Source organism: Coloeus monedula (assembly GCF_965178545.1).
Source record: "Coloeus monedula genome assembly, chromosome: 4".
NCBI classification, from domain to species: Eukaryota; Metazoa; Chordata; class Aves; order Passeriformes; family Corvidae; genus Coloeus; species Coloeus monedula.
The window spans coordinates 39,166,430-39,178,990 of record NC_138784.1 but is presented as its reverse complement, the minus strand read 5'-3'; the positions used below and the strand labels follow the sequence as shown (position 1 = coordinate 39,178,990).

Here is a 12,561-nt window from a genome sequence, read left to right as displayed (position 1 = left end):
CATTTCATTAACAGAAAATAGCCCATTTTTATCAGCATCATAATTCCCAAAAAAGACACTGGTGAACCTAAATCAGTAATTCTAAAAGAAAATAATTATCACAGTTCTGAGGAAAGTTTACCACTAAGCAGCCTCACCATAATCTTAGTTGTGTATGAGTCAGTAACTAACACTGTGAGGCAAAGATTGAAGTTCAGAGTTTTGTCTTGATTTCAGTAAGCCCAAGATTTCACTCAAATGTTTTTAGAGTTAGTCATCATCTCAGCTGACATAAAACAAGAGTGTATTTGCCAGAATACTCAGAAAATAATGGCTCTTGTTTCAGGAAAAACATAAGTGTCTCAGTTCCAAACTAAGGTTACCATCACCTTAAATTACTATGTTCAAGACTGCTTACTAAGTGCATGTGAGTCCTTAACTACAAATTCACTTTAATGCTTTAAAACTCACCAGAAATTCTTGAAATTGTCTCCCTACCTGAAAGATCAAGTACAGATCTTGAGAAAATGAAAATAGAGATTTAGACGCTGTTGTTATGGTTCTGACACTGCCTTATACTGGCTGCCTGGGTTTGAAATCAGAATAAAATGTTTAAAACCAGTTTTTGAGTTATAAAAAGTAAATACTCTTATCTTCTAAGAGATTGATAGTGCCATGTTGCGATTTCCAACTGTAGTGTTAATTACCGTATTCATTTTGCAAACTTGGAATATCTTCACCCAAATCACTAACGGTTCTATTACAGATAGAAGAATTGGAAAGCAAGTGCCTACAGGTTCTGTCAAACTGGGCTGAAAACCCAATTGCAATGCCAGGACACAAGAGCATGTCTACCTTCCTATTTCTCCTGGCATCTTCCACTTAACATTAACTCCATACTTCTCAGTTCTCCAGCAAAGTTGAGCAGGAAGATTCTCTGTCGTAAAAGCTGCAGTTTTGACACTGTCAGCAACTTTCCACAAGACAGCAGGTGAAAGAAAACCTGCAGGGCAATCACCACATACACTACAGTTTGTCAGGTAACTGACAGCCAGATTTTCTTTAGGATTCAGACAGCTGAGATGCGAGATGTGGGTATGTCACTGATGAGCAAAGATAGACACTTCTGGTAGCTTTTCTTCAGAACCCATTCTTTATTAAAAACATATTTTAAGAATCAACTAGAGCCAGCTGTCGAAGGAAAACATACTGGTAGGCAACCTTCAAAAACATAAACAACATTGGCACTCAGCAAATGACAGCAATAACTGTGAGGACTTTAACTTACCTCACTAAGCTCATAGGGTGAGCGGGCAGAAACTGCATCGTGCCATGGGACACAATTCCAGACGTCACTTAACCACACATTTATGGGCACATCTATGAGACTGCCAGCGGAATAAGTGGAACTGACTAGGAGATTACACCCACCATAACCGCACTTTCTGTAAAATGAGATTTAGCTCTGAATACTTTGAGGAAATCCTGATAAATATGCTACAAAATACTTATTGCCATTTTATAACCAGGCATTTCCTATTACAAGTCCTTTGTCTTGTATTGCAGGGAGGATTTGATGGAGGTTGCTTTTCTGGTTAAATTAGAGACACCACTGCGTATTTCTCTTAAAGGAATTACAACCATTTGTTTGCTCCAAAGCCCTGGGTTAGAAAGCAAACCCGCATCACCACTGATGACTGCAACAAAAAGAACTAAAATCCAAGTCCTCAAAGTATGAAGTAGTGAGCACCAAAATCTAAAACCCCTATCTAAATAAGAGGAAGTAAGTACGATCATTTACTGTCTTGTTCCCAGACCCTCAGTCACTGAGCCAGTCAGGGTCACCCTGAGAAATCAATGGAGGAAGAGCCAGGGTGACCCCCTGTCGCATTTACTTTGTTGAACCAGGATCACCTACCAGTGCAGACAGAGCAAAGCTCAGAAAGGACTGAAGTCGCTCTCCCGTGTCGCTGTCACCACCTGACCCCAAACACGAGACCTCAGGCCAGCCGCCCCGGCCCCAAACGCACCTTCATGCAGGTGCTCAGGGCAGATGAGGGTGCCTTGGGGCTGTTCCTGCTCACACCCACACACAAACAGGTCCATCAGTGAGTCACCCCCTCCACACCCCCACACAGGCTAGGGGGGTGACCGTGGCTCCCTTGCAGGCTTCTGGGAGCACAGCTCCCACCTCACTCCACGTACACTCCCATGGGGAGGATGCTGGCACAGCGGGACCCCCGTGGTGCCTGACATTGCCTGCAGATGTGGAGAGGACACGCATCACCACCCCACGCGGACCGATGCCCCCCCTTGCAGTGGCCCACCAAAGCATCACTTCTGCACGCACACCCCAAGCGGGGCGAGCTTCCCGGTGATGCCGACTCCCGATCACGGGACCCCGGCAGCCCCTCGGCCTCCCCAGCCGCCGGTGGGAGCGCCGGCCGGCGGCGCTTACCCTGGCGGCGCGGGAGGAGTAAGGGTCCTCGAAGAGCGCCCAGACACGGGGCTGCAGCCGCCGCCAGCGCCCGCCCTTGCCCTCGGCGGCCGCCCCCACGTCCTCGATGCCCAGTCTCTTGGCGGCCAGGTCGTCGTCGTCGCCGTCGGGGGGCGGCTCGCCCGTCAGCAGGTCGGGTGCCTCGAAGATGTCGAGGGCCTCCTCGGCGTCGCGGTGCTGGCGGTAGGTCATCCAGCAGCAGGGCTCCACGTCGGTCTCGTCGATGCCCCAGAAGGCCAGCTCCTCCTCGAAGAGCGGCCCGCAGACGTCGGCGGGGCAGTGCAGCTTGCCGGTGCGGTAGTAGTTGAGTACATAGGCGAAGACCCCTGGGTGCCGGTCGAAGAAAAACTCGCTGGCGCCGCCGCTGCCCCGGGGGCTGCAGCCGCTGCCGGGCTCGGGGCAGCCGCCCGCCGGAGGCGGCGGCGGGTTGGGGGGCGGCGGCGGCTCCTCGCCGCCCGGGGACTCGCTCTGGGACTCGCAGGCGAGCAGAGCCAGGCGGGTCCCCGGCAGGGTCTTCAGGGTGCTGCGGTAGGTCTCGTGCCGCGTGCCCCCCACGTTGAGGATCACCCTCTCGTTGTCCTCGAGCTTCCCCATCGCTCCGGGTGGGACATGACTGGGGAGAGCGCGGGAGGCGGCGGCGGGGATTGGGAGGGGGGCGCGCCGGTCGCTGGGCGGGGGGCAGCCGGTCGCCGGCAGGTCCGCGGGGAACGAGCTTCTGCCTTAAACGCAAACAGAAGAAATCGAGGAGAAGCCCTCCAGGCACTACCGCAGGAGGGCTATTCCCCGCGGTCACGGCCTGTCCCAGACCCCTCCCAAGATCTCCCGCGAACCTGCACTCCGGGGAGAGCCCTCCCGGCCCGCCCCGCCCCGCCACCCACCGCCGGCCAGCTCCGCACGCTCCTCCGCGGAGGGCTGTGCCGCCTGCCCGCTCCGGGCACAGCTCCGGGCTGTCTCCCGCTTCCCCTGGAAGCAGGCTACCGAAATGGCACTGCTGCTGCTTCCACCGCGTACGGATCCACCACCGTCCCCACCCCCTTCTCCCTCAGGGGGCTGTGTGAACAGAGCTGATGAAACAGAAAGTGTACGGTTAATTATTTAATGGGCATCTATCTTTTATTATCCTAACAGCTTAACGAGGGGGAAAAAAGAAGGCTTAGATATTTTTCTGTGCCCCCCCCCCAACCCCACTGTGGGAGGGAGGAAAAGGTTGCTTTTTGGGAAGAAATACCAAGCCCCCGATAAACGCAGGCAGCAGGCACACTCCGGGAAAAGCTGTATTCGTGGAGCTCGGCTCGCTACTTTCTCAGACAAATCACGAAGGCGAGCGCGCATCTCGGGGAAGGGCAGGTGGGATCAGCGCCGCCGCGGGTCCCTCCCGCTCCCCCGCCAGCCCCGCGGGTCCCTCTCGCCGGTACCTTTGCCGGAGGAGCGACGGCGGCTTCTCTTCCCGGGCGGGCTCCGGCCCCTGCCGCTCTCCGTGCCGCCCTGCCAGGCGAGACTACTTGTTGTCGGTTCGGGTGTTTCTCCGCGTTCAGGTGGCTGTTTCGCCTCCCTCCATGCTCAACTCCGACAGGCGTAACAGCGGCTCCCACCGCCCGCGCGGAGATCCCGCTCCCCTCATTTTACAAGGGGGGATGCGGCCGTTCCGCGTCGGGGCTGGGAGCGGGGACCACCGGCGAAGCGCAGAGCCACGAGCGGGGGGCCGGGGCGCACAGGGGACCGGGACGGCCGCAATTCCAGTGGTGCTCCGGGAAGACGAATCCAAAGGTGAAAATCGTACCTCATTTGGGGCCGGAGCTCCTCCCCGGGGCGGGGGCAGGGGCAGCCGAGCCGGCCCTCCGCACCCCTCCGGTCCCGCGCTAGCAGCCTGGGGGACGCAGGGAGGCGACAGCGAAAACAAACACCGCATCTTTCCGAAAAAGGCAACACCGCCTCCGCGCCTGATACACGGACATTTGGTTCACTCAAGTAAAACACGCGGGAAGGGATCGGGGCTGAGAATAGATATTCTTCGGAGGAATGCAGAAAAATCAGCGCTAGCTACAGGTGACTGCGGAGAGGAGCTGCTCAGCCCCCAGGAGAGGGTCACAGAGCGCCCGCTCAGCCCCGGCGGGCGGGGCAGGGAAGGCGCAGGGTGCCGGGGGAGCCCCCAGAGCCAGCTCCTGCGCGGGCCGGCAGCGGGGGTTGGGGATCCGGCTCAACGAGAGGGATCCGATTTCCATGTCAGCTAGGAAAAATAAAGAGCAGTAGGTGCACTTCAGACTTCGTGCACTGCATAGATTTGAGGTTGGGTGTGGCAGAGGGGATGGAACTTGAGAGTCCCCAATAATATATGAGGAAAACCAATGCCTGTGCACTATAGTATGTGTGAGAGTCCAATATCTCTGCCTCCAAGCCAGCTGAGTTATTTTCGACAACCTACAGTGATGCTTGGTTTCAGCTGGGTTGGTCAAAGGGAAAGAAGCTTCCAGCCCCAAAGAGAAGATCTACAACATGAGGGGTGATCCCTCTTGCTGCTTCCTCAAAAGAAAAAAAGTCTTCCTCTACGCAAAGGGTATTCCCTGGCCTGAAGGAGGGCAATGAGTGGAATAATGGTATCTGAAACGTCCTCTTTCCGCATCAGAGCCTTCGGCTGGGCACTTGCTGGCGTCTGGAGGGCAAAGCTGTGCTGGAAGCAATGCTCAGAGGACACTCTGCTTAGACCAGATTGCTTTAACCCAGATCTGTCTATATGTGGCATCCATGATGTAAACACAGGCTCCCAAAGCAGCAGCAACTTTAAGAAATGGGTTTTGCAAGCTTTCTCCAGATGTACATTTTGAAGTTCCTAAAAAAAAATCTATCCTGCCAAAGCAGATGTAATCAGTTAGTGAGAACCCTTGGAACCAAAATTAATATTCAATGACATAGTTGTAAAAAGAGTGGAAAAGATTCTACCATCCTAATGCCACCTATGGCCTCTCATGCCATATTTGATTTTCTGTGCAGATGGGATTTTTCTGAAAAGGGGACATAGAGAAGGAGGGAGTAAGACGAAAGGAATATTCATTGTCTTCTCTCTGACCTAAAACAGGTTTCTGGAGAAATGCAACACATTAAAGCTCTGCAGCATTCATCCATTATGGAAAACCATAGGGTGGCAGTAGCTGCCAAAACACTACACAAACTGTGTCATCAGAGTACCAGGACTTCCTTCTGAACTGCCACTGTGTTCAAATTACAAGACAAGCTGAGCCGTCCAGAACAAAAACAAAACACACAAACTACTACAAAAACCCCAACAATAACAAAATCAACAACCCCCCCCCAAACCCAGCCCTGCTACCCACCCCCAAAATACCCCTCACAACCCACCCAGCATCCTAAGAAACCTAAGACTAACAAGGATGGCATCTCATAAACAAAATCCTTACAGTCATACCTGGAATGCCATTGCCATGAAGCAGGCAGGTATTATGAGCAACCTCTTGACACTTCAGACTTGTGAAGCATGCAGGGAGTTTTATTGCATGGAAAGAATAAGCAACAGAAAGAATTTTTTCAATAGGCAAGGAAAGGAATGGTCTCTTCCAGAATATAACAGTCCTTCAGTCATATAAAAATTTTCCCTTTCAATAACACTAAATATAACGCTGTTAATTTCTCTGTGTGTCATTCTTCCTTGTAGTTTCATCATGTGGCAGACTTCTCAATGAAGGATGAAATTATGTTAGATGTTGACTTTCCAGAGCTGAAATTTTCTTGAATCACAATATTCTACATAGGCATAGTGACATTTATTAATTCATTTCCTCCCTACAAGAGTTTGACCTGAATTTTTGCACTCCTCAGTGCTTCCAGTAAGAGTGAAAGTATGAAACATATGTAAGGGAGAGAAATGTGTCTGCTAAGTGAATCTTACCGTGAAATATGTCTGCAAAGGGGGAAAAAACCCCAACAAACTCTAAAACTATTTACACACATGCTCAAACATATTCATTTAGAAGATAAGTGGAAACATTTCTGTAGCTCAGAATTTGGGACTTTATTTGAGGAACTGAGTGATACTGAGCAATGCATAACCGATTTTCCCTGCTGGCTAATAATTCCTTTACAAAGGGAAAGGTCCTATGTTATGGTTTTAACCAGCAAAGCAATAAAATTAGATATAAGGATCACTATGAGAAACCCAAGGCAAATGAGCATTTTACTTAGTAGGAGCAATCATCCTTTGCGCAACCTTGAGTACTGTAATGCAAAGTCATTGGATTACCAGCTGTCTAACAACAAGAGTAAATGGAAGACTGGTGCTAAAGGAAAGCAGGTTTGAGGACAAACACAGTGTGCCTCAGCTAAAGGCATGCTCTGAATCACCTTCTGGAGGAGGTCTGTCCCTGTTAACTAGTGGGTCCCTGGGAAGGTTAACCTGGCAAGATAACATCTGCCATCCTCGGGAGGACATAAGATGCTGAAGCCACCAAGTTTTTCTACTACAGATCACTATTTCATATTATTCATACGATGTTGTAATTGGGAAAAAAAATCAATTTTTTAATCAAAAATTATGACTGAAGACAGTGCAAAAGATAAAATATGATCTACTTATATCAATTTAGCTGATTATTCACTAAATTAACTAATTATATTAAAAATCCACTGTCATTAACATTTTATTAAGCTTCTATTTGTTTCTTTCATGTATTTTTCTATTTTCCCTTATTATTTATAATCCTCTCTACTATTTACAATTACATGTACTAATTCATTACGCATCTTGCAGAACATGGCAGCCACATTATACTGCAGTACACTGGTGATCAGTCTGATGATCTGTCAGAGTCCTACTCTGAAACTGCAAAAAATGCTGAATTAATAACTTGAGTAAACATCTCTGAACTAGAAGTATAAGGAGACGTGTAGTTAAATTGGATGAATCTCAAGACAAAGTTAGCAGAAAGTTGTCGTTATTTTTAAATTCCAGTGCAGGATTGCATTTTTAGTTAATGGAGTTGAGATATAAGCTTGGTTGGATCAATAACAGAATTATTGAAAAAAAAGTCTTATTGTAGAGAAATATAAATAAAAGTAAGATTGGACAAGACAGAGGTACAAAATTTGAAGGCTATGATGAAGTCAGCCTATTCTTAGTCCCACACTAGCACACAGGACTTCTCTGTATGAGAGGCTTTATACAGACAGGTGTGCTTCATATGCCTTTCTCCAAATTTCAGCTCCTTGTGAAATTCTGAGGAATGTGGTGTCTCTCATTAAAAAATGAAAAACTGGAAAAGGTCCTTGTATATTACATTTATCAAGAAAATTAAAAATAGTGAACCCAAGATTGGGGTCTCCTGAGAAGGGACAAGACACAGTAGAAAAAAACCCAGGTGAGCACTAATTGCACTGCCTAATTAGGAATCCCCAGTATGAACCAGGCTACATGGTTAAATCTTTGCCTTCCCTAGTGGTGGGGATGGAATTCTCAAGTGCATGTACATTGAAACAGGCTTTAGGTTTCTCTCTTCAAAGGAAAGAGAGAGGTTGGTGCGTTCAAGGCGAAAATCCCCCACCTCAGGATTGTTTTGCCTGTGATGCTGCAAGAACACTCATACAATGCAGGTGCAGCCTTTCCAATAGATCACATCCTCCAGGCTCATAAACTTCCAGATCCAAAGTACCTATTCTCACAGGTGGGTACCTGCTCTCACCTGCTTCTCCCTTAGAAACTGTCACCATCCACTTTTGATTTCACAGTTCCTTTAGATCAGGGGTAGATCACACATGGCCTTTGCCCAAATGTTGACCTCACCAGAATCTTCTAGTCACTGCTTTTTCCTCATGACCCTGGGGTGCCCTTTGTTCCCCCCATTACCAATGCCAGAGGTATTAGCAATGCAAGATGGTGGAAGGCAGGATTACTCACCTGTTTCTGCTGTGATTCAAGGAGCTTCGTCACCGCTGATTCACATTTGTGGGATGCAGATTTTCTCAACAGCTTTAGGATATTGCATTCTGCTTATAAAAGGAGGTATTGCCTCAGGCTCTGTCCACACTTACATTTTTTAGTGCCCAGTGCTAAAATAGTTGAAATGAATTTTTGATCTACCCTGAAAATTTCCTTCGATTTCAGGTAAAGGTCAGCGATGTGTTTTCTCACTCTCAGCTTGCCAGCACATGATGCCACTTCTGGGGGTCTGCCACCTCCCAGCAAGGCAGTGTCTTTGTAAGGACTCATTAGGCAGTGAGAATGATACTGAGCTCCTCAACAGGCATTTGCTCCTTAGTTCAAGTAGAATGTAAATAGGCCTGAGCTTCTTTTAGGTGCTCTTAGTACTTATAGAGACTGAAAGAAAAAGGACTTGGAATGTCCTAGTCAAGCATACAGAGTCCCAAGAGACAGGAAAATGAATGCAGTGCCTCCAAACAGCTCTCGGGTACAAGCTTTCCTCATTCAAAAGGAATAAAGCTTTCCACTTCTATTCAGAAAGCTCAGAGAGATGGAAAATGGGGAAATGCCATAGCCACGTATCTTGTCTTACAGCATGGCCAGCACAGCTGAGGTAGCCTTCACCAACTTGGCTTCTGTTTCCTGGCAGTCTCATGAAAATTTTGGGAAATTCTACTCCTCAAATTTCTACTCCTCAAATTTCTGTGATTTTCTATTTTTTATCCTTCTCATTTATTTTAACTAAAGTTTTTGGGCAATATATCAATAATAAAACTTTGTGTTACTATAATGAGAGCCTCATCTGGTTGCAAGTCTTAATCATTCACATAATATAAATAATAAATGATCACCTAGATTGCAGGACAATTAGGTTTCTTCAGCTACAGAAGAGTGTGCCCTGAAAGAACTAAACTTGTCTAAACAGAAGTGCCTTATTATGTAATTTTAGAAGTCTCTTTAGAAAAGAGACCAAAAAAACCCAAACCAACCACAACAACAACAACCCTAAACAAAACAAAAACATCTATAACACAATTTGCTCTGAAACATCTGTCATTTCCATTTCACTGACAAAGACTGTACTAAGAAACAGCCAATTTACAGGAAGACAGTATATGTACCACTGAACAACCTTGCAAAGAAATTTAAAGTGATATTTAGTTTCTGAGTCTTTGAAGTGATCAAACTGACTTGGACATAATTTGAGTCCTAGGGAAAAAGAAAAGGAAAAGAGACCTTTACACTTTTATTTTGGTAAATTATATTATCTATCATCCAGCCATACACTCTATCTACTACCTAATTGATATTCAAACTGTTATTGAGCAGCTAGTCTGTGTTTTCAAAAGATTAGGTCCATTCAATAAAATATTCTGGAAAAAGTCTCATGTTTCAGTTAATGCTAACTTCTACTTATCTTCTAAAATCAGTTCAAATCTAATACAAAATCCACATATGACAGGGATTTATTTGAGGAAGTCAGCACACCCTCCTTCACATGCCACCACAATCAATGGAAACACACTATAAGGACTACAGAGGTTTTCAGGTGACTGGCATTGTTACACCTAGTTTCTGTGTTTCACTGAAGTTCAACTGGAAACCTCATCCATCATCTTCCTCCTTCCCATGACTAGCAATCTCCATTCTTTTCATTTATTTTTAGGAAGAAACCATAATACGCATGCCCCAAGAATGCAGGGATATGCTTTAACAGATCATCTCCTGAAGATGTTTGCACTGAGGATCATTGGGGCAGCCCTGAAGCAACAGCAATGGAATTGATTATCAGTGTTTAGAAGATACTTTGTAACAATAACTTTCTACTATTGATTCCGTTTAATACTTTTGTTTTGCAACCCTTTTGTCTTCCCACTGTCAGTAGCTATAGTTTACCTGTTAGAAAGGCAACTCCAAGAGTTCAAGGCACACAAGTCTCCCACAGAGCATCATTGACTGAGGCAGATTTGCAATCAGATGCCTGAGCAATGCAGGAAGCAAAGAGGTTTCACTTAGTCTCTGCAGTCTCATATAGCAGACCCAATCTCAGTGTACGCAAGCTTGATTAATTTTGACTGCCTCCATTCAGCTGCAGTCAAGTTTTTCCTCTCCTGATTTTTTTTCGTGCTACTTTGCAGACAAGATTGCCCAAATCTGGACTGAGCTGTCTACTGCCATGGAAACAGAACAGTATTCTCAAGGGATAAACACTGCTTCTCTGCTTGTGCTTCGGTCTCACTTGCCAAAGTTAGAGGTGCTGCTACAGATTTCTGCTATGACCCATAAACTGGAGTCATTACCCCATCAGACAGGGGAGAGCCAGACAGGAAACACCAGATCCATTGCAGGTAGCATCATCAGCATTTCCTCCTCAGAGACAAGGTGCCAGTGAGCCTTAAACAGCTGTGCAAGGTCATGCTGAGGTAGGAAGTCTTGGCAGAAACAGCCTAACTGTGAGTTAGCAGCCCTTCTTAGCATTAGAAAAATAATACAAGGTTGTAAAACTGCAGGTTTCTCCATATGTCTTTGAACAAGTTAGATAATTTACTTAGCCACAGAGTAAAACCACATTGGTCACATCGACTGTTACACTTAGTTGTCAGAGAACATGCCATGTCCACGCTGATCATTTCAGCAACATTCGATACCCTCGAGACCTTTTCCCAATTTGTTCTGAATTGCAATGCTCTAGAAGAAGTATGCCTTCCTTAAAAAGAAAAAAAAGAGCTGGTTTGGAGCAAGGCAGGGGTAGGCGCAGGTTCAGGGGCTGCTGTTGCAGCAGATACTGTTGAGCACACCACCTGGGCTGGGAGGTACAACACAACAAACAAAACACCAGCCCCAGCCACCTACCTGTCCTGTGCACATGGGTGTAAGTGGAGATGTGGAGAGATGCGCCTGGACTGAAGGAATGGGGCCATCAGGGCGCCAGCAGTCTTGTCTGAGGCCTTGCATACCTCTTGCAGTGGGAACCCAGAACAGGTGGTAGCTCCTGGACTGATCTGATCTGTCCAACTACAGAAACGGGGAAATGGGGAATGTCATAGGTTCGCAACCAACCTCTAGCATCTGTGTCCCACAGGAAGAGTGAACACGCGCTTCACTTTTGCTAGTCACTGTAGCTATGGTGATTTCCCTAAACTTTTACATATTCAGAAAGAGAATGATATGTGCCTTAAAGTTCTGGAACAGTCTGCTTTTTCATTGGAATAAGCAGGCAGGCTAAAGAGTGTGACAGCACAACAGAGGTACCGTAAAGCAGCTGCCTAAAGCAACACACTCCTGCCAGGGACTAACTGAGACTGCCACTAACACTCATGACACCATTTTCTTGAGAATGGGTTGCTGTAACACCTCCATCTCCCTACAGCTTGAAAGCATGCAGGCTAAAATGTCCTGAGAGTTTAATACCCCTTTTTAAGAAGACATTTTCACTTCAAGATCACAGTGCATATGCTACAGCATGGGTACAAACTTCCTATCAACCTGTGGTGGGAGTTCAAGGTGTCAGTTTTGTAACTTTCACCCTTCTACTTAGCTTGCAATTCGGCCTTTAAAAGGACTGGCAGAGAGACAGGAGTCAATCTGCCATCACTGTAGTGAGGAACACCATTTAAATATGCAAGACAGCTGCTGGCAAGGCATGCATGGGGAAGTCCCTTACTGTCATTGTGTTGCACTCAGGTTTTCATCTACTTTTTCTCAACAGCACACATACAAAACCAACAAAATCCTTCCTATTAGATTTTTTTTCCAAATGTTGACTGTCAAAATGGAAGAAGCATTCTCATATCATGTAACAACTGTTTTTTTTATAAAACTTTATGAAGCCAGGAAGTATCACATGGGAGATTTAAAAGACCTCTCTTAAAAAGAATGGATTCTAAAGATCTGCTTGGAATCACCTGAACAAAGAAAATCCTCATAATATTTTAAACCCCTACCTATCTCTAGGGACCTACCTTAGTGTTTTTGCTAGCCTATGCAGAGTTGAAGATTTGCTCTGACTTTTCATTCTACAAATTGCTGCCATAGGTACTTGTTAAGCAAGATGCAATCAGAGATATTTGCCATTACATTAAATGTGAGCTGTTTGTATCATTAACATAGTATTCCCTGTCTCCCATTCTCATCTCTTCCCACTCTCATACCTTTTTCC

General features: G+C 46.4%; 1 protein-coding gene across 6 annotated transcripts in view; it reads right to left on the bottom strand.

Annotated features, from left to right (window-relative positions):
* Positions 1 to 3,070, bottom strand: part of KCNC2 (potassium voltage-gated channel subfamily C member 2) — a gene marked incomplete at both ends in the record, with an annotated part of 99,825 nt that extends 96,755 nt beyond the window's left edge. For all 6 annotated transcript variants that reach the window (XM_082279739.1, XM_082279741.1, XM_082279737.1 and 3 more), the window contains one exon: positions 2,438 to 3,070. In XM_082279739.1, the coding sequence (XP_082135865.1) occupies positions 2,438 to 3,070 (633 nt within the window). The remainder of the gene's footprint in view (positions 1 to 2,437) is intronic.
* Between the last annotated feature and the right edge of the window lie 9,491 nt (positions 3,071 to 12,561).